The 25298-nt window shown below is 72.4% G+C and overlaps 3 protein-coding genes across 3 annotated transcripts; all 3 read right to left on the bottom strand.

Annotated features, from left to right (window-relative positions):
- Window positions 1–1040: 1040 nt before the first annotated feature.
- On the bottom strand, window positions 1041–17198 carry BCKDK (branched chain keto acid dehydrogenase kinase). The gene is made up of 12 exons (XM_054179344.1): window positions 16906–17198; window positions 15511–15613; window positions 14165–14233; window positions 11981–12091; window positions 11081–11128; window positions 9706–9825; window positions 7901–7999; window positions 6705–6778; window positions 4689–4817; window positions 2810–2899; window positions 2085–2246; window positions 1041–1212 (listed from the first exon to the last, which is right to left on the bottom strand). The coding sequence occupies exons 1-12, from the start codon at window positions 17196–17198 to the stop codon at window positions 1068–1070; spliced, it is 1443 nt and encodes a 480-aa protein (XP_054035319.1). The 3' UTR covers window positions 1041–1067.
- A 2139-nt stretch (window positions 17199–19337) lies between these two features.
- On the bottom strand, window positions 19338–21495 carry LOC128899677 (vitamin K epoxide reductase complex subunit 1-like). Its single transcript, XM_054179343.1, has 3 exons — window positions 21325–21495; window positions 20663–20772; window positions 19338–19543 (listed from the first exon to the last, which is right to left on the bottom strand). Exons 1-3 carry the CDS (start codon window positions 21489–21491, stop codon window positions 19338–19340), a joined length of 483 nt encoding a protein of 160 aa, XP_054035318.1. The 5' UTR covers window positions 21492–21495.
- Window positions 21496–22974: 1479 nt separating this feature from the next.
- On the bottom strand, window positions 22975–25254 carry LOC128899676 (ADP-ribosylation factor-like protein 2; the record flags this gene model as incomplete). Its single annotated transcript, XM_054179342.1, has 3 exons — window positions 22975–23110; window positions 24099–24179; window positions 24959–25254. Coding segments are annotated over 3 exons (512 nt in total), but the record flags the coding sequence as incomplete, so codon positions are not given.
- Between the last annotated feature and the right edge of the window lie 44 nt (window positions 25255–25298).

The following is a 25298-nucleotide window of genomic DNA, read 5'->3' as shown; positions in this document are numbered from 1 at the left end:
AGCCCCCTGGGACCCCTCCCCAGGAGCCCCCCAGGCCCCCCCAGGACAGGGGAGGCTCTGAGTAGGGGTCCCCAAGCCCCCCCCCCCAGGAGCCCCCCGGGACCCCTCCCCAGCCCCCCAGGAAGCTGCAGGTGGGGGCTGGGGACCAGGCAGGGTTGGAGCTCCCTGCAGCCCCTCCCCCAGGACCCCTCCCCCAGGACCCCTCCCCAGCCCCAGGGAGGCCTCCGCAGCGCCCCCTAGCGGCAGAGCCTGGCAGTGAGGCTCCCCAGGACGCTGCAGGCAGGGGGGGCTGGGGAGGGGGCCGGGGGTCGCCCGGGGGGGCCCCGCAGCCCCCTCCCCACCCCCATTAAGGCCTCCCCTGCGCCCCCTAGCGGCAGAGCCTGGCAGTGAGGCTCCCCAGGATGCTGCAGGCAGGGGGGGGCTGAGGAGGGGGCCGGGGGTCGCCCGGGGGGGCCGGGGGCGCCCCGCAGCCCCCTCCCCACCCCCATTAAGGCCTCCCCAGCGCCCCCTAGCGGCAGAGCCTGGGAGTGAAGATCCCCAGGATGCTGCAGGCAGTGGCTGGGGAGGGGGCTGGGGGTGGGCAAGGATTGGGCGGGGGGGGGGGGCGCCCCGCAGCCCCCTCCCTAGCACCCCTTAGAGCATCCCCAGCGCCCCCTAGCGGCAGAGCCTGGCAGTGAGGCTCCCCAGGAGCGCTGCAGGCAGGGGGGGCTGGGGAGGGGGCCGGGGGTCGCCCGGGGGGGCCGGGGGCACCCCGCAGCCCCCTCCCCACCCCCATTAAGGCCTCCCCTGCGCCCCCTAGGGGCAGAGCCTGGCAGTGAGGCTCCCCAGGACGCTGCAGGCAGGGGGGGCTGGGGAGGGGCCCGGGGGTCGCCCGGGGGGGCCAGGGGCACCCTGCAGCCCCCTCCCCACCCCCATTAAGGCCTCCCCTGCGCCCCCTAGCGGCAGAGCCTGGCAGTGAGGCTCCCCAGGAGCGCTGCAGGCAGGGGGGGCTGGGGAGGGGCCCGGGGGTGGCCCGGGGGGGGCCGGGCAGGGCCGGGGGCCCCCCGCAGCCCCCTCCCCGGCGCCCCCTAGATGCGGAAGCTCTCGGCCTGGCCGTCGATGTGGCGCAGCCGCAGGTAGACGTCGGTGCCCACCCCCTGCAGCGACTGCAGCGCCAGCGACCCCCCCAGGTACTCGGCGTAGGCGCGGGAGGTGGGCAGCCCGAAGCCGAACCTGGGGGGGCCAAGGGGGGGGTCTCAGGGGGGGAGGGGCAGCACCCCCTGCCCCCCTTGCCTCATCCCTCCCCACGCCCCCCATGTCCCCCTGCTGCCCTCCCCCCCCCCGCCTTGTGCCCCCCTAATGCCTTCTGCTGCCCCCCTGCTGCCCCCTTTTTGCCCTCTGCTGCCCCCCCCGTGCCCTTCCATGCCCCCCTTGTGCCCCCTGCTGCCCCCCAGTGCCCTTCCATGCCCCCTAGTGCCACCAGCTACTCCTCCTTGCCCCCCCAGTGCCTCCTATGCCCCCCCAGTGCCCCCTGTTGCCTCCCTGCTGCCCTCCCATGCTCCCTGCTCTCACTCAGTGCCCCCCTGAGTGCCCCCCAGCGCCCCTTGCTGCCCCCCCAGTGCCCTTCCATGCCCCCTAGTGCCACCTGCTACTCCTCCTTGCCCCCCAGTGCCCCCTGTTGCCTCCCTGCTGCCCTCCCATGCTCCCTCCTCCCACTCAGTGCCCCCCCAGCGCCCCCTGCTGCCCCCCCAGTGTCCTTCCATGCCCCCCTTGTGCCCCCTGCTGCCCCCCTGCTGCCCCCCCAGTGCCTTCCCATGCTCCCTAGTGCCCCCTACTGCCCCCCTAGAGCCCCCTGCCGCCCCTCCACGCCCCCCCAGCGCCCTCCCATTCCCCTCTAGTGCCCCCCCAGTGCCCCCTGCTGCCCCTTCAGTGTCCTCCCATACTTTCTGCTCCCACTCAGTGCCCCCCCAGCGGCCCTCCACGCCCCCCCAGTGCCCTTCCATGCCCCCCCAGCGCCCCCTGCTGCCCCCCCAGTGCCTTCCCATGCCCCCCAGCGCCCCCTGCCGCCCCTCCCCGCCCCCCCCGCGCCCCCCCCGGGCGCCCACCCGTGCATGGGGCCGGCCTGGCCGCGGTTGCCCAGCTCCAGCAGGTTGCGCAGGGGCCCCCCCAGGCGCGGGTCCTGGGCGCTGGCCTCGGCGGTGCTGAAGTGGTACTGAGAGACCTTCTCCAGCAGCTCGTGGGGGATGCCCCCCCCGCGGTCCGAGATCCTGGGGGGGGAGGGAAGGGGGAGAGGGCAGGGGGCAGCCCCGGGGGGGGGCAGCCCCAAGGCAGGGACTCAGCGCCTGAGGGCAGCTCTGCTGCCCCCTGCTGGATCCTGCTGGATCCTGCTGCCCTCTGCTGCCCCCTGCTGGATCCTGCTGCCCTCTGCTGCCCCCTGCTGGATCCTGCTGCTTTCTGCTGTCCCTTGCTGCCTTCTACTGCTTTCTGCTGCCCTCTGCTGCCCCCTGCTGGATCCTGCTGCCCTCTGCTGCCCCCTGCTGCCCCTTGCTGCTCGTTACTGCTCTCTGCTGCTCCTTGCTGCCCTCTGCTGCCCTCTGCTGCCCCCTGCTGCCCCTTGCTGCTCCCTTCTGCTCTCTGCTTCCCCCTGCTGGATGCTGCTGGTTCCTGCTGCTCTCTGCAGCTCCCTGCTGCCCCCTGCTGGTTCCTGCTGCCCTCTGCTGCCTCTCCCTGAGCTCCTGGAGGCAGCAAGAGAGAGAGTGGGGACCCCCCGGGGACAACTTGGGTGCCGCAGGGCCCCCCCCAGCCCCCCCCAGCCCCCCCCGGCTGGCACCTGAGCACCAGGTCGATGTCGTTGTTGGCAATGGTGACCACGATGTCAGGGACGTTGTAGGGGGTGTCCAGGTGAGCCTCCATCGTCGCCCTGCGCCACGCCAGGCCTGCAGCACCCCCCAGGGACCACCCCAGGGACCCCCCCCCAGCCCCCCAGCCCCCACAGAGCCCCCAGGGACCCCCCCCAGACCCACAGCCCCCACAGAGACCCAGGGACCAGCCAGAGAGCCCCAGCCCCCAGGGACCCCCCCCAGCCCCCACAGAGACCCAGGGACCCCCCCCAGCCCCACAGCCCCCCCAGAGACCCAGGAACCACCCAGAGACCCCCAGCCCCCAGGGACCCCCCCAGGGACCCCCCCCAGACCCACAGCCCCCACAGAACCCCCAGAGACACCCCCCAGACCCACAGCCCCCCCAGAGCCCCCAGGGACCCCCCCCAGCCCCACAGCCCCCACAGAACCCCCAGAGCCACCCCCAGACCCACAGCCCCCCCAGGGACCCCCCCCAGACCCACAGCCCCCACAGAGCCCCCAGGGACCACCCAGAGACCCCCAGCCCCCAGGGACCCCCCCCAGCCCCACAGCCCCCCCAAAGACCCAGGAACCACCCAGAAACCCCCAGCCCCCAGGGACCCCCCCAGGGACCCCCCCCAGACCCACAGCCCCCACAGAACCCCCAGGGACCCCCCCCAGACCCACAGCCCCCCCAGAGCCCCCAGGGACCCCCCCCAGCCCCACAGCCCCCCCAGAGCCCCCAGGGACCCCCCCCCAGCCCCACAGCCCCCACAGAGCCCCCAGGGACCACCCAGAGACCCCCAGCCCCCAGGGACCCCCCCCAGCCCCACAGCCCCCACAGAACCCCCAGGGACCCCCCCCAGCCCCACAGCCCCCCCAGAGACCCGGGAACCACCCAGAGACCCCCAGCCCCCAGGGACCCCCCCCAGCCCCACAGCCCCCACAGAACCCCCAGGGACCCCCCCACAGCCCCCACAGAGTCCCCAGAGACACCCCCCAGACCCACAGCCCCCCCAGAGACCCAGGGACCCCCCCCAGCCCCACAGCCCCCACAGAGCCCCCAGGGACCCCCCCCAGCCCCCAGGGACCCACCCGAGACCCTCAGCCCCTCCCCAGCTCCCAGAGACCACCCCAGGGACCCACAGAGCCCCCAGGGACCCCCCCCAGACCCCCAACCCCCAGGGACCCCCCCCAGCCCCCCAACCCCCTCCCAGCTCCCAGGGACCCCCCCAGACCCACAGCCCCCCCCCCCAGCTCCCAGAGACCACCCAGAGACCCCCCAGCCCCCACAGAGCCCCCAGGGACCCCCCCAAGACCCCCAACCCCCTCCCAGCCCCCAGAAACCACCCAGAGACCCCCAGCCCCCCCCAGCTCCCAGAGACCACCCCAGGGACCCACAGAGCCCCCAGGGACCCCCTGAAGGTCCTCCCCCAGCCCCCTCAAATGTGCCCCCTAGCCCCCCAAACCCCCTCCCCAGCCCCCCAAATCCCTCCCTGAGCCCCCAAACCCCCCTGCCCCCCCCAGAGCCTCTCATCAGCTCCCCAAGCCCCCTCCTCACCCCCCAAACCCCCTCCCCACCTCCCCAAACCCCCTCCTCACCCCCCAAAGCCCCTCCCCAGCCCCCCAGCTGCCCTCCCTGAGTCCCCCAAGCCCCCTCCCCAGTCCCCAAACCCCCTCCTCACTCCCCAAACCCCCTCCCCTGTCCCCCCAAGCCCCCTCCCCAGCTCCCCAGATCCCATCCCCAGCCTCCAGCTCCCCTCCCCAGCCCCCAAACCCCCTCCCTGAGCCCCCTAAGCCCCCTCCCTACCCCCCAGCCCCCTCCCCACCCCCCAGCCCCCCCAGCCCCCCGGGCAGCCCCCTGCCCACCTCATGGCGTTCTTGAGCAGCTCCGGCAGGATGTAGTCGAGGGGCAGGGGGATGAAAGGGAACCTGGCAGCCACATGGCCGCTGATGCGCACCCGCGGGGCATTGCCGTACTGGTGCTCACACAGGCGCCTGCAGGGACCCCCACGGACCCCCTGAGACCCCCACGGACCCCCTGAGACACCCCCAGACCCCCAGGGACCCCCACAGACCCCCTGAGAGCCCCAGGGACCCCCTGAGACCCCCCGTGACACCCACAGACCCCCGCGGGGCATTGCCGTACTGGTGCTCACACAGGCGCCTGCAGGGACCCCCACGGACCCCCTGAGACCCCCACGGACCCCCTGAGACACCCACAGACCCCCACAGACCCCCAGGGACCCCCTGAGACCCCCTGAGACACCCCCAGACCCCCAGGGACCCCCACAGACCCCCACGGACCCCCTCAGACCCCCACAGACCCCCAGGGACCCCCGCGGGGCATTGCCGTACTGGTGCTCACACAGGCGCCTGCAGGGACCCCCACGGACCCCCTGAGACCCCCACGGACCCCCTGAGACACCCCCAGACCCCCAGGGGCCCCCACAGACCCCCACGGACCCCCTGAGACACCCCCAGACCCCCACGGACCCCCTGAGACCCCCACGGACCCCCTGAGACACCCCCAGACCCCCACGGACCCCCACAGACCCCCACAGACCCCCTGAGAGCCCCTGTGACCCCCACAGACCCCCGCGGGGCATTGCCGTACTGGTGCTCACACAGGCGCCTGCAGGGACCCCCACGGACCCCCTGAGACCCCCTGAGACACCCCCAGACCCCCAGGGACCCCCACAGACCCCCTGAGAGCCCCAGGGACCCCTTGAGACACCCAGAGACCCCCACAGACCCCCAGGGACCCCCTGAGAGCCCCCGTGACACCCACAGACCCCCGTGGGGCATTGCCGTACTGGTGCTCACACAGCCGCCTGCAGGGACCCCCACGGACCCCCTGAGGCCCCCTGAGACACCCCCAGACCCCCAGGGACCCCCTGAGACACCCCCAGACCCCCACGGACCCCCAGGGACCCCCTGAGACACCCCCAGACCCCCAGGGACCCCCTGGCACCCCTACCGACCCCCAGAGCCCCCCCCCGAACCCCAGAGCCCCCCCAGAACTCCAGGGACCTCCAGGCACATCCAGGCACCCCCAGAGACCCCCCCCCAGACCCCCAGTGCTACCCCCGAACCCCCAAGACCCCCCAGGGACCCCCAAAGACCCCCTGTGACCCCCCCCAGTGACACCCAGGGACCCCCCCCCCCCCCCCTAGAATGCCCAGAGCCCCCCCACAGAACCCCAGGGACCCCCCCGGGGGGCATTGCAGCCCCCCTGGATCCCCCTGCAGCCCCCCCCCACAGCTCCTCTGGGCTCCCCACAGCCCCCCCCGAGCCCCCTGCAGCCCCCCTGGACCCCCCTGCCCCCCACCCCCAGCTCCTATAGGCTGCCCCCAGAACCCCCCAGAGCCCCCTGCAGCCCCCCTGGAACCCCCTGCCGCCCCCTGCAGCCCCCCAGCTCCTATAGGCTGCCCCCAGAGCCCCCCAGAGCCCCCTGCAGCCCCCCTGGAACCCCCTGCCGCCCCCTGCCCCCCACCCCCAGCTCCTATAGGCTGCCCCCAGAGCCCCCCAGAGCCCCCTGCAGCCCCCCCAGCTCCTATAGGCTGCCCCCAAAGCCCCCCGAGCCCCCTGCAGCCCCCCTGGACCCCCCTGCCGCCCCCCCCCAGCTCCTATAGGCTGCCCCAGAGCCCCCCAGAGCCCCCTGCAGCCCCCCTGGAACCCCCTGCACCCCCCCTCCAGGTCCCATGGGCTCCCCAAAGCCCCCCAGAGCCCCCCACAGCCCCCCTGCCGCCGCCCCCCCAGCTCCTCTGGGCTCCCCACAGCCCCCCCTGAGCCCCCTGCAGCCCCCTGCCGCCCCCCCCCCAGCTCCTCTGGGCTGCCCCCGAGCCCCCCCCGGCCCCGCGGCGCCTCAGCAGCGCCCCCTACCGGGCGAAGTCAGCCCACTTCTCGATCAGGCGCTTGGGGGACAGCCTGGTGCAGATGATGCCAACGAAGTCCGGCTGGGGGCGCAGGGCAGGGGCTGCAGGGGGGCTGGGTGCCCGCTGGGTGCCCCCCTGGGTGCCCCCTGCCCGCCTTGGGTGCCCCCTGCCTGCCTCTTGTGCGACCCTTGAACGTCTCAGGTGCCCCCTGGGTGCCCCCCTGGGTGCCCCCTGCCCGCTTTGGGTGCCCCCTGCCTGCCTCTTGTGCGACCCTTGAACGTCTCAGGTGCCCTTTGGGTGCTTTGGGTGCCCCCTGGCTGCCTCTTCTGTGACCCTTGAGTGTCTTGGGTGCCCCCTGGGTGCCCCCTGGGTGCTTTGGGTGCCCCCTGGCTGCCTCTTGTGCGACCCTTGAATGTCTCAGGTGCCCCCTGGGTGCCCTTAGGGTGCCCCCTGCCTGCCCCCTGGGTATCCCCTGGGTGCTTTGGGTGCCCCCTGGGTGCCTCTTCTGTGACCCCTGAGTGTCTTGGGTGCCCCCTTGGTGCCCCCTGGGTGCTGTGGCTGCCCCATGGGTGTTGGGTACCTCCTGCCTGCCCCCTGGGTATCCCCTGGGTGCCCTTTGGGTGCTCTCTGGGTGCCTCTTGTGTGACCCCTGAGTGTCTTAGGTGCCCCCTGCCTGCCCCCTGGGTATCTCCTGAGTGCTGTGGCTGCCCCCTGGGTGCCCTCTGGGTATCCCCTGGGTGCCCCCTGCCTGCCCCCTGGCTACTTTGGGTGCCCCCTGGGTGCTACTTGTGTCACCCCTGAGTGTCTTGGGTGCCCCCTGGGTACCCCCTGGGTACCCCATGGGTGCTTTGGGTGCCCCCTGGGTGCCTCTTGTGTCACCCCTGAGTGTCTTGGGTGCCCTCTGGGTGCCCCCTGGGTGCTGTGGGTGCCCCCTGGGTACCCCCTGACTGCTTTGGGTGCTCCTTGGGTGCCTCTTGTGTCACCCCTGAGTGCTTTGGGTGCCCCCTGGGTACCCCCTGGGTACCCCATGGGTGCTTTGGGTGCCCCCTGGGTGCCTCTTGTGTCACCCCTGAGTGTCTTGGGTGCCCTCTGGGTGCCCCCTGGGTGCTGTGGGTGCCCCCTGGGTGCCCCCTGGGTGCAGTGGGTGCCCCCTGGGTGCCCCCTGGGTGCAGTGGGCGCCCCCTGGTGGTGCCCCCTGCTCACCCTGTCCTCGTGCAGGGCCAGGTGGTGAGCTGCCAGCATCCTCATGCCCAGCCTGGAGGTCAGGGTCTGGTCCAGGAAGGGCTTCAGCAGCTGCTCGTCCTGGGGCAGGCAGCTGGCACCAGGGGGCGCCCCCGGACCCCCCCGGACCCCCAAAGCCACCCCCGGACCCCCCCTGACCCCCACTGCTCCCCAATGCCACCCCCAGACCCCCACTGCCCCCCAATGCCACCCCCTGCCCCCCCTGACCCCCAAAGCCACCCCCAGACCCCCACTGCCCCCCACTGCCACCCCCTGACCCCCCCTGACCCCCAAAGCCACCCCCTGACCCCCACTGCCCCCCAATGCCATCCCCTGCCCCCCCTGCCCCCCAATACCATCCCTGGACCCCCCAGACCCCCACTGCCCCCCACTGCCACCCCCTGACCCCCCCTGACCCCCAAAGCCATCCCCTGACTCCCCTGACCCCCAATACCATCCCCGGACCCCCCCGGACCCCCAAAGCCACCCCCGGACCCCCCCGACCCCCACTGCCCCCCAATGCCATCTCCTGACACCCCCTGACCCCCAAAGCCACCCCTGGACCCCCCATTACCACCCCCTGCTCCCCCTGCCCCCCAATGCCACCCCCTGACCCCCCTGCTGCCCTGCCCCTGCCCTCCCAGCGCCCCCTGCTGGCCACCCCTGTCCCCAGCCCCCTCTCAGTGCCCCCTAAGTGTCCTCCCCCTGCCCCCCAGCGCCCCCTGCCGGCCTCCTCCTGCCCCCCAGCGGCCCCCCCAAGCCCCCCCCGGTGGCCCCTGGCGGCCTCCCCCTGCCCCCCCAGTGCCCCCTGCTGGCCACGGCTGCCCCCAGCACCCTCTCAACGCCCCCTCGGTGCTCCCTGCCAGCCTCCCCCTGCCCCCCAGCGCCCCCTGCTGCCCTCCCCCTGCCCCCCAGTGCCCCCTGCCAGCCTCCCCCTGCCCCCCAGTGCCCCCTGCCGGCCTCCCCCTGCCCCCCAGCAGCCCCCACTGCCCTCCCAGCGCACCCTGCCAGCCTCCCTCTGCCCCCCTGCTGCCCTCCCCCTCCCCCCCAGCGCCCCCTGCTGCCCTCCCCCTGCCCCCCAGTGCCCCTGCCAGCCTCCCCCTGCCCCCCAGTGCCCCCTGCCAGCCTCCCCCTGCCCCCCAGCGCCCCCTGCTGCCCTCCCCCTGCCCCCCAGCGCCCCCTGCTGCCCTCCCCCTGCCCTCCCAGCGCCCCCTGCTGGCCACCGCTGTCCCCAGCGTCCCCCCTGCTGCCCTCCCCCTGCCCCCCAGCGCCCCCTGCTGCCCTCCCCCTCCCCCCCAGCGCCCCCTGCTGCCCTCCCCCTGCCCCCCAGCGCCCCCTGCTGCCCTCCCCCTCCCCCCCAGCGCCCCTGCTGCCCTCCCCCTGCCCCCCCGTGCCCCCTGCTGCCCTCCCCCTCCCCCCCAGCGCCCCCTGCTGCCCTCCCCCTCCCCCCCAATGCCCCCTGCCGGCCTCCCCCTGCCCCCCTGCTGCCCTCCCCCTGCCCTCCCAGCGCCCCCTGCCGGCCTCCCCCTGCCCCCCAGCGCCCCCTGCTGCCCTCCCCCTCCCCCCCAATGCCCCCTGCTGCCCTCCCCCTGCCCTCCCAGCGCCCCCTGCTGGCCACCCCTGACCCCAGCCCCCTCTCAACGCCCCCTCGGTGCTCCCTGCCAGCCTCTCCCTGCCCTCCCAGCGCCCCCTGCTGGCCACCGCTGTCCCCAGCGCCCCCCCTGCTGCCCTCCCCCTGCCCCCCAGCGCCCCCCCAGCCCCGCCCCGGCGCCCCCTGGCGGCCTGACCTGGATGTGGCGCCGGCACTCGCGCAGCCCCTCGGCCAGCAGGGTCACCACATCCTTGTGGTCCTCCAGCAGCTGCCGCAGCAGGGCGCAGAACCTGCCCTCGTCCCCGGGGCTCTGGATCTGGGGCGGGGGAGGGGCTGGGGCGCGGCCTGGGGGCGCCAGGGACGCCCCCACAGGGCACAGCACCTGCCCTGGCACCCCCACACCCCGGGGAGGGGGGGGTTGGGGGCGCTGGGGGTGCTCCCAGGGCAGCCAGGGGCAAGGGGGGAGGGTGGCACGGGGGCAGGGGGGGCACAGGGGCTGGGGGAAGGGTGGCACAGGGGCAGAGGTGGCACAGGGAGGGTGGCACAGGGGCAGGGGTGGCACAGAGAAGGTGGCACAGGGGCAGGGGCAGAAGTGGCACAGGGACAGGGCTAAGGGTGGCACAGAGTGGCACAAGGGCAGAGGTGGCACAGAGAGAGTGGCACAGGGGCAGAGGTGGCACAGGGGCAGAGGTGGCACAGGGGCAGGGGTGAGAGTGGCACAGAGAGTGGCACAGGAATAGAGGTGACAGGGGGAGAGAGCTGAGAGTGGCACAGGGGCACGGGTGGCACAGGGGCAGAGGGGCCCCAGGGGCTGGGGGAAGGGTGGCACAGGGGCAGAAGTGGCACAAGGACAGGGCTAAGGGTGGCACACAGAGTGGCACAAGGGCAGAGGTGGCACAGAGAGAGTGGCACAGGGACAGAGGGGACCCAGGGGCAGGGGTGAGGGTGGCACAGGGGCAGGGGTGGCACAGGGCCAGGGGTGGCACAGGGACAGGGGTGGCACAGGGAGGGTGGCACAGGGGCACAGGGGCCACAGGGAGAGTGCAACAGAGAGAAGGGTGACAGAGAGGTAGAGGTGAGGGTGGCACAGAAAGTGGCACAGGAGCAGGGGCAGAAGTGGCACAGGGACAAGGCTAAGGGTGCCACACAGAGTGGCACAAGGGCAGAGGTGGCACAGGGGCAGGGGTGGCACAGAGAGGATGGCAGAGGGACAGAGGGGACCCAGGGGCAGGAGTGAGGGTGGCACAGGGACAGAGGTGGCACAGAGAGGGTGGCACAGGAGCAGGGGTGGCACAGAGAGAGTGGCACAGGGGCAGGAGTGAGGGTGGCACAGGGACAGGGGGGGCACAGAGAAGGTGGCACAGGAGCAGAGGTGGCACAGAGAGGGTGGCACAGGGACAGGGGGGGCACAGAGAGGGTGGCATAGGGGCAGGGGTGGCACAGGGAGGGTGGCACAGGGGCAGGGGTGGCACAGGGGCAGGGGTGGCACAGGGGCAGGGGTGCCAAAGGCAGAGGGTGCCAGAGGGCCCTGAGGGGTGCCAGGGGGCTGGGGGCTGGCAGCTGCCACTCACAGGAGGGAAGTCACTCAGCTTCTGGAAGGCTCTGATGTAGAGCTCGTGCTGAGGGGCACAGGGTTGGCATCCACAGGGGGGCCCAGGTGCCCCCAAAGGGTCCCCAAGAGCCCCCAGGGGGTCCCTAAGCTGCCCCCAGCCCCCCCCCAGCCCCTGCCCCCCGCAGCAGGGTTGGAGAGGCTGTGCCCAGGGTGCCCTCAGCTGCCCCCAGGGTGCCCTCAGCTGCCCCCAGGCTCTTCCCCCTGCCCCCCAGCCCCCCCAAACCGAACCCCAGCCCCCCCCCAACCACCCCCTAATTGTCCCTAAGGGGTCCCCAAGTGTCCCCAGGGGGTCCCCAAGCTGCCCCCAGCCCCCCCCAGCCCCCCTCACCCCCTTCCCCTCCCTCCCCCCACAGCAGGGTTGGCTGCCGGCGCCCCCGGGGGTCCCCCTCGGCCCCCCCCAGCCCCCCCAAACCAACCCCCAGCCCCCCCCAACCACCCCCTAATTACCCCTAAGGGGTCCCCAAGTGTCCCCAGGGGGTCCCCAAGCCGCCCCCAACCCCCCCCAGCCCCCCTCACCCCCTTCCCCTCCCTCCCCCCACAGCAGGGTTGGCTGCCGGCTCCCCCGGGGGTCCCCCTCGGCCCCCCCCAGCCCCCCCCAACCGGCCCCCAGCCCCCCCCAACCACCCCCCAATTGTCCTTAGGGGGTCCCCAAGTGTCCCCAGGGGCTCCCCAAGTGTCCCCCAGCCCCCCCCAGCCCCCCTCACCCCCTTCCCCTCCCTCCCCCCCGCAGCAGCCTCGGCTGCCGGCGCCCCCGGGGGTCCCCCTCGGCTCCCCCCCAGCCCCCCCAAACCGGCCCCCAGCCCCCTCCCCAGCCCCCCAGAGGCCCGCAGGGGGCTCGGCAGCGCCCCCCAGCGCCTACCACGTGGAGCATGGTGGGGTTGCAGCCGATGATGAAGGGCAGGCTGCGGAAGCCCCGGATGCGGTGGGCGATGCGCACCGGCAGCTCCTGCTGCAGGTACCTGGCGCTCTTCTGGGGGGGCCAAGGGGGGGCTTGGGGACCCCCTGCCGGCTGGGGAGGACCCCCCCCCGACCCCCTGGCACCCCCCCCCCACCCCCCCCAGCTCCATAGAACCCCCCCCCCCCCAGAGCCCAAGGGAAGCTCTCCCAACCCTCTCCTCGCTCCTCCCCTGCGCCCCCCGAGGCCCCCAGGGGGGGATCCTGGGGGGGGGGGGGGGGGGGGGGCTCAGAGCAGGGGTTGAGGGGACCCCCCGACCCCACCCCCCCCACAAGGGTCCCCCCTGAACCCCCAGACCACCTAAGAGCCTCTCAGAGCCAACAGGAAGCTCCCAGCCCCCCCCACCCCCCCCAACCCACTCCCCCCTCCCCTGCAGGCCTCTGGCAGCCCCCAACCCACCCTGGGCTGGGGGCACCCCCATGGGACCCCCCCCGGACCCCCCCAATTCCATAGGGTCCCCTCAGAGCCAAAGGAGACCCCCATGGACCCCCCCTGGACCCCCCAGACCTTCCCAACCCCCCCCCCCAAACCCTTTCCCCCCTCCCCCTGCAGCCCCTGGGACCCCCCCCCGGACCCCCCAGCCCCACCAGGACCCTCCCAACCCCCCCCCCCCCCTGCAGCCCCCTGGGAGCCCCCCAGACCTCTCCCTCCCCACTCCTGGGGTCCCCCCCTCCCATTTTGGGCTCCCCCCATCCCCTCCAGACCCCCCCCCCATATTCTGGGGGTGTCCCTGCCCCACTTGTGCCCAGCTCAGCTTTTGGGGGGGGTCTCTGCCACCCCCTCCCCTCCCCTTCCCTTCCTTCCTCTCCCCTCCCCTTCCTTGTTCTCCTCTTCCCTTCTTCTCCCTTTCCTCCTTCTCTTTTCTCTTCCTCTTCCTTTTCCTTTCTTTCCTTCCTTTCTTCTTCCCTCTCTTTCCTTCCTTTTCTTTCCCTTCCTTTCTCTTCCTTCCTTTTTCTTTTCCTTTTTTCTCCTTCCCTTCTCTTCCTTCCCCTTCCTCTCCCTCCCCTTGCCTTCCCTCCCATTCCCTTCCCTCCCCTTCCTCTCTTCTTCCTTCCTCCCTGCTTGTCTTCCCTTCCTTTCCCTATTTCTTCTCTTCCTTTCCTTTTCCTCCTCTCCCATTCCTTTCTCTTCCCTTTTCTTCTTCTTCTTTTCCTTTGTTTTTTCCCCTTTCCCTTTCCTTGTCCTTCTCTTCCTTTCTCTTTCCTTCCTTTTCCCTTCCCTTCCTCTCTCTTCTCTTCTTTTCCATTCCCTTCTCTTTTCCTTCTCTCTTCTTCCCTTCCTCTTCCTTCTCTCCCTCTTTTCTCTTTCTCTTCCTCCCTTCCCTTCCTTTCCTCTTTTCTCTCTCTCCTTCGTCTTCTTTCCGTTTCCCCTTCCTTCTCTTCCCTTCCCTCTTCCTTACCTTCTTTTCCCTTCCCTTCCCCTTCCCCTTCCCCTTCCCCTTCCCCTTCCCCTTCCCCTTCCCTTCCCTTCCCTTCCCCTTCCCTTCCCCTTCCCCTTCCCTTCCCTTCCCCTTCTCCTTCCCTTCCCTTCCCTTCCCCTTCCCCTTCCCCTTCCCTTCCCTTCCCTTCCCTTCCCCTTTCCCTTCCCTTCCCCTTCCCTTCCCTTCCCTTCCCCTTCCCCTTCCCCTTCCCCTTCCCTTCCCTTCCCTTCCCTTCCCTTCCCTTCCCTTCCCCTCCCTTCCCTTCCCTTCCCTTCCCTTCCCCTTCCCTTCCCTTCCCTTTCCCTTCCCCTCCCTTCCCTTCCCTTCCCTTCCCTTCCCTTCCCTTCCCTTCCCTTCCCTTCCCCTTCCCTTCCCTTCCCTTCCCTTCCCTTCCCTTCCCTTCCCCTCCCTTCCCTTCCCTTCCCTTCCCTTCCCCTTCCCTTCCCTTCCCTTCCTTCCCTTCCCTTCCCTTCCCTTCCCTTCCCTTCCCTTCCCTTCCCTTCCCTTCCCTTCCCTTCCCTTCCCTTCCCTTCCCTTCCCTTCCCTTCCCTTCCCCCTCCCTCACAGCCCCACTTCAGGGACCCCTCCCATCGTGAGCCCCCTCCCAGCCCCCTCAGGCCCCCCCAGCCCCCCCAGGTGCGTTTTGGGGTCCCCCCCCCGGGCCTGACCATGATGTGGCTTCCATCCTGGGACCTGCCGGCGTACAGCAGGGTGGTTGGGGTCAGGCGCACGGAGGGCTGGGGGAGGGGGGGGGAGGGGGTGGGGAGGGGGCCGCAGGGGGCAGGGGGGAGGTCAGGAGGGGGGACCCCAAACCCAGCAGGGTCCCCCCTCCCTGCCCCCCCCCTAAGTTTCAGCCCCTCCCCCCCTCGCGTTTTGGGGGCTGTGTGTAAGGGGGGGGTCCCCCCAGCCCCCACCCCCGAGCTGGCTGGGAGGAGGTTCCAGGGAGACCTCCCCCCAGGGACCCCCCCCAGGGACCCCTCTCAGAGACCTCCCCCCAAGGACCCCCCCCAGGGACCCCTCTCAGAGACCTCCCCCCAAGGACCCCCCCCAGGGACCCCCCCCAGAGACCCCCCCTTAGAGACCCCCCCTAGGGACCCACCCAGAGACCCCCCCCCAGGGACCCCCAGGCACCCCCCCAGGGACCCCCCCAGGGACCCCCCCCTAGAGACCCCCCCCAGGGACCCCCTCAGAGACCCCCCCCAGGGACGCCCCCCCCAGGGACCCCCCCCCCAGGGACCCCCTCAGAGACCTCCCCCCAGGGACCCCCCCCTAGAGACCCCCCCCAGGGACCCCCTCAAAGCCCCCCAGGGACCCCCCCCCCAGGGACCCCCCCCCAGGGACCCCCTCAGAGACCTCCCCCCAGGGACCCCCCCCTAGAGACCCCCTCTAGAGACCCCCCCCTAGAGACCCCCCTCCTAGAGACCCCCTCTAGAGACCCCCCCCAGAGACCCCCCTCAGAGACCTCCCTCAGAGACCTCCCCTCAGGGACCCCCCCAGAGACCCCCCAGGGACCCCCCCCAGAGACCCCCCTCCTAGAGACCCCCCCAGGGACCTCCGTCTAGAGACCCCTCCCAGAGACCCCCCCTTAGAGACCCCCCCTAGAGACTCCCCCCCAGAGACCCCTCCCAGAGACCCCCCCCCCAGGGACCCCCTCAGAGAACCCCCCCTAGACACCTCCCCCAGAGACCCCCCATAGAGACCCACCCAGAGACCCCTCCCAGAGACCCGCCCCAGGGACCTCCCTCTAGAGACCCCCCCAGGGACCCCCCCCAGAGACCCCCCCCTCAGAGACCCCCCCCAGGACCCCCCTTACCCCCCCCAGCCCCCCTCCACCCTCTCCCCTCCCTCCCCTCTTTGCCCCTCTCCTTCCCCCCCACCCTTCTCCCTCCCCCCCTTAACACCCCAAAGGGCTGGCAGGGCCCCTCCTCAGCCCCACCCCGAGCCCCACCCCGAGCCCCTCCCCACGCCCCTCCCCCCGAGCCCCTCCCCCGCCCCTCCCCCGCCCCTCCCCCACCTTGTCGGCCGCGGCGTCTATGGCCGGCTGGTGGTAGAAGGAGGTCACAGCCTTGCAGCGCTCCCTGCCCAGGTCCGGGGGGCTGCGGTCGGAGCCCGCCCGGCTCGGGGGGGCCAGCGGCGACCCCCCCCCACCCCCGGCCCAAGGGGCCAGGCCCCCCCCCGCGCCCCCCGCCCCGAGCCGCTGCCGCCGCCGCCCCCCCAGCAGCCTGCGCAGCATCTCCTGGGGAGGGGGAGGGGAGAGAGGGGCAAAGTGGGGAGGGGGCTCGGGGGGGGGGGGGGGGAGGGGGAGAAGTCCCTCCCAAGGACCCCCAGCGCCTCCTCCCCCAAGGACCACCCCTCCCCCACCCCCCCCCCAAACCCCAATCCAGGACCCCCAGGAGCAACCAAAGAGCCCAAAAGTCCCCCAGGGACCCCCCGAGACCCCTCCGGGGACCCCCAGAACCCTCCAGAGACCCCCAGGGACCCCCCGAGACCCCTCCAGGGACCCCCCGAGACCCCTTCAGGGACCCCCAGAACCCTCCAGAGACCCCCAGGGACCCCCCAAGACCTCTCCAGGGACCCCCAGAAACCCTCCAGAGACCCCCAAGGACCCCCCAAGACCCCTCCAGGGACCCCCCCCCAAACCAACCAGAGACCCCCAGGACCCTTCAGGGACCCTCAGTCCCCCCAGGGACTCCCCCAGGGACCCCCCAGACTCCCTCAGAGACCCCCAGACCCCTCCAGGGACACTCAGAGCCCCCCCCGAAACTCCCCCCAAAACTTCCCCGGAGACCCCCCAGAACTCCCTCAGGGACCCCCAGGACCCTCCAGGGACCCCCAGCCCCCACAGGGACTCCCTCAGGGACCCCCAAGACCCTCCAGGGACCCCCAAAACTCCCCCAGGACCCTCCAGGAACTCCCCAAATTCCCCCAGGGACCCTCCAGGACCCCCCCGGACACCCCCAAAAACTCCCTCAGGGACCCCAAGGACCCCCCAAACTCCCCCCGAGACCCCCCCCAAACCAACCCCCAAGCCCCCTCCCCCTAGGCTCCTCCAGAGACCCCCAACCCCCCCGGCCCCCCCCCCCCCCCCGGGACCCCCAAAAGGGCCTCAGGAGGCTCTCCCCCGACCCCCCCAGCCCCCTGCCCCCTCCTTTTCCCCCTCAGAACCCCCCCCCAAAAGCGACCCAGGACCCCCCTCGCCCCTCCCCCCCCCCTTCCTCGCCCCCCCAGCCCCCTCCCCCTTTCCCCTTCCCCCCCCGCCCAGTGTCACCTACCGACCGCTGGGGACACCTCCAGGCCCTGCCCCCGCCCCGGCCCTGCCCCCTTCCCCCCCCCCCCTCCCCCAGCAGGGGACCCAGACCGGCGACCCCCGCCCCAAAGAGGCGACCCCCGCCCCCCGCTTACCGCCTACGGGACCCAGGCGGCGCAGACGCCCCCCGGGCTCCCCCCCTGCGGCCTGCACTTGGTACAGCCCGGCCCGGCCTGGCCTAGGCCTGAGGGCTCTGCGCATGCGCGCCGGGGGGGCGGGGAGGAGAAGCGGGAGCCGCCCCCGGCGCCATCTTGGGGCGGGCGGGCGGCGCCAAAGCGGCTGAGGCCGCCGGGCGCCATCTTGGTGAGGGCAGAAACCATTGAGGTTGAGGTCGGCGCGGCAGGCGCCATCTTGGCGAGGTCGGCGCCAAAGCGGCTGACGCCAGCGGGCGCCATCTTGGTGAGGTCGGCGCCAGCGCTTAAGGCAACGATGGGGAAATGAGGTCTGGGGGTGGGTGGGGGGTCCCTGAGACGCCTTGGGGAGGCTCTGAGTGGGTCCCAAAGCTCTGAATCGCTTCTTGGAAGGGTCTGGATGGGGGCCCCGAGGCCTGGGTCCGCCAGGTTCCCGGGGGGCAGGTAGAGGGTCCCTGGAGGCTTGGACACCTCCCCCTCCAGGGGCTCCCAAAGGCCTGGGGGGGGGTCTCAAGGGGCTCCCAAAGGCCTGGGGGGGGTCTCAAGGGGCTGCCCGAGGCCTGGATCTCTTGGGAGGGGGTCCTCAGGGGGTCCCCAGCACTTGGCACCCTCCTGAGGGGGGGGTCCCAGACCTTTCTGGGGGGCAGGAAGGGGGTCCCTGGAAGCCTGGACCAATTTTGGGGGGGGTCCTGGGAGGCCTGCAGACCATTTGAGGGGGGGGGGGGGGCAAGAAGGGGGTCCCAGGAGCACTGAGACCCTCCCCAGGGGACCCCTGACCATCTTTGGGGGGGGTGTCCCAGATTCCTGAGTCCTTTTGGGGGGGGGGGGGCAGGGAGGCAGTTCCCAGACCCCAGACTCCCTTTTGGGGGGGGGGGGGGGGGGTCTGAAAGGGGTTCCCCTGAGTACCTTGCTGGGTGGGGAGGGGGCTGAAGGGGGTCCCCAAGCCCCTGATTAGCATGGGGGAACAGACAACATGAGGCAGAGATGGGTCAAGAGGGGGGGGCTGAGGGTGGTCCTTGCTCACAAGCTCCATGTTGGGGGAAGGAGGAAGAGGAGGGCAAAGGGGGACAGCCCCTCTTGAGCATGGGGAGGGGGTGAATTGGGGGGGGGAGGGGGGGAGTGAAGGGGGGAGGTGAATGGGGGGGGGGGGGGAGGTTGGTCCTTGTTCATAGGCTCCGTGTTGGCAGGAGGGAGAGGAGGGAAAGGAAGGAGGGGAAGGAATGAACTGGGGGGAGGGGGAGATGTGGGGGGAGGTCTCAGTGGGTCTGGGGGTGATTTTGGGGGGGGCTGGGGGTGAGCTGGGGGGGGCTGAGGGGTTCTCAGAGGGGCTGGGGTGATTTTGGGGGGTGAATTGGGGGGCTGGGGAGGGTCTCAGCAGGTCTGGGGGGTGATTTTGGGGGGGCTGGAGGTGATTTGGGAGGCTGGGGGTGGTCTTAGTGGGTCTGGGGGGTGATTTGGTGGGGGCTGGGGGTGAGCTGGAGGGCTGGGGGGGGTCTCAGCGGGTCTGGGGGGTGATTTGGGGGGGCTGGGGGTAAGTGGGGGGGGCTGGGGGTGTTTTGGAGGGGTGCGTTTGGGGGGCTGGGGAGGGTCTCAGAGGGTCTGAGGGGTGAATTGGGGGGGCTGGGGGGTGTCTCTGGTTCTGGGGGGGGCTGGGAGTGAGCTGGGGGGGTCTCAGCGGGTCTGGGGGGTGATTTGGGGGGCTGGGGTTAAGTTGGGGGGTCTGGGGGTGTTTTGGAGGGGTCAGTTTGGGGGGGGCTGGGGCTGAGTTTGGAGGCTGGGGAGGGTCTGGGGGTGAATTGGGCGGGCTGGGGGGGGTCTCTGGTTCTGGGGGGGGCTGGGAGTGAGCTGGGGGGGGTCTCAGCGGGTCTGGGGGTTGATTTTGGGGGGGCTGGGGGGGTCTCAGTGGGTCTGGGGGTGTTTTGGAGGGGTGAGTTTGGGGGGGCTGGGGCTGAGTTTGGAGGCTGGGGAGGGTCTGGGGGTGAATTGGGGGGGCTGGGGGGGGTCTCTGGTTCTGGGGGGGGCTGGGAGTGAGCTGGGGGGGTCTCAGTGGGTCTGGGGGTTGATTTTGGGGGGGCTGGGGGCAGAGCTGGGGGGGCTGGGGGGGTCTCAGTGGGTCTGGGGGGGTGATTTGGGGGGCTGGGGGCTGAGCTGGGGGGGGTCTCAGTGGGTCTGGGGGTTGATTTTGGGGGGGCTGGGGGCTGAGCTGGGGGGCTGGGGGGGGTCTCAGTGGGTCTGGGGGTTGATTTTGGGGGGGCTGGGGGGGTCTCAGTGGGTCTGGGGGTGTTTTGGAGGGGTGACTTGGGGGGGGGCTGGGGCTGAGTTTGGAGGCTGGGGAGGGTCTGGGGGTGAATTGGGGGGGGCCTCTGGGTGTGGGGGTGACCGGGGGGGGTCCGGGGGGGGGTCTCAGAGGGCCTTGGGGCGCGGCAGGCGCCGCCAGCGCTGCCAGTTGAGGGCCAGCAGGAGGCCGTTCAGGAGGTAGCTGCCGAGGCAGACGACGCAGAGGTCCCGCAGGCCGAAGGCCAAGATGGCTGCCAGCCAGGCCGAGGCCAGCAGCGAGGCCACAGAGCTGCCCAGCAGCAGGGCTGCTGCCCCCCGGCCTGGCAGCGCCCCTGGGGGGCAGGGGGGAGGGGGCAGAGCAGCCGTTGAGGTCCCCCCTGCGCCCCCACGGTGCTCACTGTGCCCCCCCCCCCCCCCAGGGGCCTCCAGGGGGGGCCACTGTGCCCAGGACCCCCAGTGCCCACCCCCAGTGCCCCCCAAATCCCTCCCCAGTGCCTCCCCAGTGCCCCCAGACCCCTCCCCAGTGCCCCCTAATTCCTCCCCAGTACCCCCAGACCCCTCCCCAGTGCCTCCCAGTGCCCCCTGACCCCTCCCCAGTGCCTCCCAGTACCCCCAGGCCTCTCCCCAGTACCCCCAGATCCCTCCCCAGTACCCCCAGGCCTCTCCCCAGTACCCCCAGATCCCTCCCCAGTACCCCCAGGCCTCTCCCCAGTACCCCCAGATCCCTCCCCAGTGCCTCCCAGTGCCCCCTGACCCCTCCCCAGTGCCTCCCAGTACCCCCAGGCCTCTCCCCAGTACCCCCAGATCCCTCCCCAGTGCCTCCCAGTGCCCCCTGACCCCTCCCCAGTGCCCCCAGATCCCTCCCCAGTGCCTCCCAGTGCCCCCAGACCCCTCCCCAGTACCCCCAGATCCCTCCCCAGCACCCCCCAGTGCCCCCAGACCTCTCCCCAGTGCCCCCAGATCCCTCCCCAGTGCCTCCCAGTGCCCCCAGACCCCTCCCCAGTACCCCCAGACCCCTCCCCAGCACCCCCCAGTACCCCCAAATCCCTCCCCAGTGCCCCACATCCCTCCCCAGTACCCCCCATGCACCCCCAGATCCCTCCCCAGTGCCCCCCAGTACCCCCAGACCTCTCCCCAGTGCCCCCAGATCCCTCCCCAGTGCCCCCCATGCACTCCCAGACCTCTCCCCAGTGCCCCCCAGTACCCCCAGGCCTCTCCCCAGTACCCCCAGACCTCTCCCCAGTGCCCCCTCAGTACCCTCTGTGCATCCCCAGTGCCCCCCAGTACCTCCAGATCCCTCCCCAGTACCCCCAGACCTCTCCCCAGTACCCCCTATGCACCCCCAGGTCCTTTCCCAGTGCCCCCCAGTACCCTCTGTGCATCCCCAGCACCCCCAGATCCCTCCCCAGTGCCCCCCGTGCCCCCCCCAGGTGCCCCCCCCCGGGCCGTACCCAGCAGCCCCTGCAGCAGGTAGAAGAGGACCCCGAGGGCGCTGTTGGGGAGGTTGGCAAAGCTCTCCCTGCCCAGCAGCAGCTCCACCAGCCCCAGGCCGCGGCCCCACCTGCCGGGGGAGGGGCCAGGCTCGGGACACGCCCCCCTGTGCCTGTATATGGTGCTGGGGGCGTGGCCTCTACGCTACACACCCTCCCCACCCCCGCGGTGCACACACCCTGCCCCGGCCCAATCGCTGGCTCTAGCCTATGGATAAGCCACGCCCACCCCCTTCTAAAGCCCCGCCTAGGCAGCCAGCCCCGCCCACTCCACAAGCCCCACCCCCTCCCAGCAAGCGCCGCCCCCCTCCCATTCCCTGCACCAAGCTCCTCCCCCTCCTGACCCCCCCAGCTCCGCCCCTCACCCACAAGCCCCTCCCCCCCGCACAGCCCCGCCCTTTCCGCCAGCCCTACCCCTCTCAGGTCCCTTCTGAGCTTCCCCCCCACCCAAGCGCCGCCCCCCACCCTTAGAGCCCCTCCCCTTTCCCTTTCCCCGCCCACCGGCCAGGCCCCGCCCCCGTTTCCCGTCATGCCCTTGGCGCGCGGGGGGGGGTGGGGGGGGTGGGAGGCGGGGCCTGAGCGCCATCCACTTCCGCTCCCCCCCCCCCCCCGCGCTGCGTTACCGCGAGGCGAACACGCGCGTGCAGGAGACGGCGGGCGCCAGGTCGCACGCGGCGCGGTAGGCGGGGTCGCGGGCGTGCGCGCGCTCCACGTGCAGCGCGTACAGCGACAGCGCCACGCCCACCGCGCACAGCGCCGCGCGCGCCGCGCCCGGCCACGCCGCAGCCATCGTCACGAGCCAGCCCCGCCCCCTCCCCTCGCGGGCTCCGCCCCTTCCCGCCAGCGCGGGGCACGACGGGAGGCCCCGCCCACCCGGGGGAGGGAACACGAGGCCACGGCCCCGCCCCCCACCCCGCACCGCCCTCCTCCCCTCTGCCCTGCGCCCCCTGGCGGCCACGCTCCCAGCTCAGACTCCCAGGGGCTCCCAATAGCCTCTCCCCAACTGCCCCCACGACCCCCCCAATAGCCCCCCCGAAATGCCCCCCAAGAGCCCCCCGGAAACTGGCCCCCGACCCCCCCCAAACTGCCCCCCCCAGCCCCATTTCGGGCCCCCCCCCCCAGGCCCTCCCAAGCTGCCATCTCTCAGAGTCTTTATTGGCACCAATGGGGGGGGGGGGGCGGCCCCCCCCCAAGCCCCTCCCCCATTACCAGCTGGGGGGGGAGGGAGGGGACGAGGATCAGGGCTTGGGGGGGGGGGGGGGCAGGGCTGAGTTTGGGGGTTCAGGGGGTGCAGGGGGGGTCAGTTGGGGGGGGTCAGTTTGGGGGTGCAGGGGGGGGTCAGAGCTCAGTTTGGGGGCCCGGGGGGGGTCAGTTCGGGGGGGCTCAGGGCTGGATTTGGGGGCTTGGGGGGGGCCGGGCGGGGGGGGGGTCAGTTCAGGGGGGCTCAGGGCTGGGTTTGGGGGTGCAGGGTGGGGGTCAGTCGGGGGGGGTCAGTTCGGGGGGGGCTCAGGGCTGGGTTTGGGGGTGCAGGGGGGGGTCAGTCGGAGGGGCTCAGGGCTGGGTTTGGGGGTGCAGGGGGGGTCAGTCGGGGGGGGTCAGTTCGGGGGGGCTCAGGGCTGGGTTTGGGGGTGCAGGGGGGGGTCAGTCGGGGGGGGTCAGTTTTGGGGGGGTCAGGGCTGGGTTTGGGGGTTCGGGGGGGTCAGTTCGGGGGGGCTCAGGGCTGGGTTTGGGGGTGCAGGGGGGGTCAGTCGGGGGGGTCAGTTAAGGGGGGCTCAGGGCTGGGTTTGGGGGCTCGGGGGGGGTCAGTCGGGGGGGTCAGTTCGGGGGGGCTCAGGGCTGGGTTTGGGGGTGCAGGGGGGGTCAGTCGGGGGGGGTCAGTTAAGGGGGGCTCAGGGCTGGGTTTGGGGGCTCGGGGGGGGTCAGTCGGGGGGGGGTCAGTTCGGGGGGGGCTCAGGGCTGGGTTTGGGGGCTCGGGGGGGGTTAGTCGGGGGGGGTCAGTTCGGGGGGGCTCAGGGCTGGGTTTGGGAGTGCGGGGGGGGCCGGGCGGGGGGGGTCAGTTCAGGGGGGTCAGGGCTGGGTTTGGGGGCTCGGGGGGGGTCAGTCGGGGGGGGGTCAGTTTGGGGGGCTCAGGGCTGGGTTTGGGGGCTCGGGGGGGGTCAGTCGGGGGGGGTCAGTTCGGGGGGGCTCAGGGCTGGGTTTGGGGGTGCAGGGGGGGGTCAGTCGGGGGGGGTCAGTTTGGGGGGCTCAGGGCTGGGTTTGGGGGTGCAGGGGGGGTCAGTCGGGGGGGCAGAGCCTGCTGCTGATGTCATCCAGCAGCCAGTCGATGCCCCCCAGCAGGTTGTGGCCGCTGACGGCAGAGCAGCCCTGGATGCACCAGGGGTGGCTGCGGATGGCGTCCAGCGCCAGGGCCTGCCGGGGGGGGGTGGGGGGGGCCACGGCTCAGGGGGGTGGGGGGGAGGGGCTGGCACACGGGCACCACCCCCCACACACACCCAAAGGCAGCCAGGTGGCACCCAGGGAGCCTAGTGGCACCCAAGGGCCTTTCGGTGGCACCCGGTGACCTCCACCCCCCCCCCCAGTGGTCTGGGCACCCAGGGACCCCCCCAGAGGTACCCAGGGACCCCCCCCAGAGGCACCCAGGGACCCCCCCAGAGGCACCCAGGGAACCCAGTGGCACCCAAGGGCCTCCCCCTGTGGTACCCAGGGGGCACCCAGGGATCCTCCCAATGGCACCCAAGGATCCCCCAGAGGCACCCAGGGAGCCCAGTGGCACCCAGGGACCCCCCCCAGAGGCACCCAGGGACCCCCCCAGATGCACCCAAGGGCCTCCCCCTGTGGTACCCAGGTGGTACCCAGGTGGCACCCAGGTGGCACCCAGGGATCCTCCCAATGACACCCAAGGATCCCCCAGTGGCACCCAGGGACCCCCCCCCCCCCTCAATGGCACCCAGGTGGCACCCAGAGACCCCAATGGTACCCAAGGACCCCCCAGTGGTACCCAGGGGGCACCCAGGGACCCTCCCAATGGCACCCAGGTGGCACCCAGAGACCCCAATGGTACCCAAGGACCCCCCCAGTGCTACCCAGGTGGCACCCAGGGACCCCTCCCCAGTGGTACCCAGGGAGCCCAGAGGCAGCCCAGAGCCTTTCAATGGCACCCAGGGACCCTCCCAGTGGCACCCAGGGACCCCCACATTGGCACCCAGGGACCCCCACATTGGCACCCAGGGACCCCCACATTGGTACCCAGGGAGCCTCCAGTGGCACCCAGGTGCCACCCAGGGACCCCTCAATGGCAGGCAGGGACCCTCCCCCAACAGCAGCCAGGTGCCCCAGGGGGGTGTGGGGGTCCCCAAGGGGGGTGTGGGGGTGCCCCTAGGGGGTGCCCCTGCCCCACCTCTCGGATGTCCCCGGCAGAGAGGGCCCCGGGCAGGTCCTGCTTGTTGGCGAACACCAGCAGGGTGGCACCGGCCAGGCGCTGCCACAGGGGGGCGCCAGAGAGTCACCGCCCCGGCCCCGGGCCTGGCACCGCCCTGCCTGCCCCTCCCCACCGCCCACCAAGCCCCCCCCCCATGGCTCCCTCATGACCCCCCCCTGCCTCCAGTGTCCCCCCATGTGCCCCCCATGACCCCAAGCCCCCCCCCAAGGCCCCTTCATGACCCCCCCTGCCCCCAGTGTCCCCCCATGTGCCCCCCATGACCCCAAGCCCCCCAAGGCCCCTTCATGACCTCCCCCTGCCCCTCATGACCCCCCCTGCCCCCAGTGTCCCCCCATGTGCCCCCATGTCCCCAAGCCCCCCAAGGGCCCCTTCATGACCCCCCCTGCCCCCAGTGTCCCCCCATGTGCCTCCATGACCCCAAGCCCCTCATGGCCCCCTCATGACCCCCCCTGCCCCCAATGTCCCCCCATGCCCCCCCCATGCCCTCCATGACCTCAAGCCCCCCCCAAGGTCCCTTCATGACCCCCCCTGCCCCCAGTGTCCCCAAGCCCCCTTCCCCATGCCCTCCATGACCCCAAGCCCCCCAAGGGCCCCTCATGACCTCCCCCTGCCCCCAATGTCCCCCCATGCCCCCCCCATGTCCTCCATGTCCCCAAGCCCCCCCAAGGCCCCTTCATGACCCCCCCCCCCCGTCCCCAGTGTCCCCAAGCCACCCATGCCCCCTCCCCCATCCCCATGCCCCCAAGCCCCCCACGGCTCACCCAGGCCCTGCCACCCCCCACATCCCCAAGCCCCTCAGGGCTCCCCCCCAGGGGCACCTCCTCCCTGAGCAGGCCGTGCAGCTCGGTGGCTGCCAGCTGGAGGCGCTGCCGGTCGCCGCTGTCCACCACCCAGAGCAGGCCGTCCGTGCTCTCGAAGTAGTTCCGCCAATAGGAGCGCAGCGAGCGCTGCCCCCCCACGTCCCACACGTTCAGCTTGAACCTGCCCCCGGGGCCCACACACGGGGCTGCCAAGATGGCCGCCGAGATGGCCGCCGAGATGGCCGCCGAGATGGCCGCCAAGATGGCTGCCAAGATGGCTGCCGAGATGGCCGCCGAGATGGCCGCCAAGATGGCTGCCAAGATGGCTGCCGAGATGGCCGCCGAGATGGCCGCCAAG

The sequence above is a fragment of the Dryobates pubescens genome, unplaced genomic scaffold, assembly GCF_014839835.1.
Source record: "Dryobates pubescens isolate bDryPub1 unplaced genomic scaffold, bDryPub1.pri scaffold_129_arrow_ctg1, whole genome shotgun sequence".
Classification (NCBI taxonomy): Eukaryota; Metazoa; Chordata; class Aves; order Piciformes; family Picidae; genus Dryobates; species Dryobates pubescens.
The sequence above is the reverse complement of the archived record's forward strand: the minus strand, read 5'-3'. Positions and strand labels throughout refer to the sequence as shown.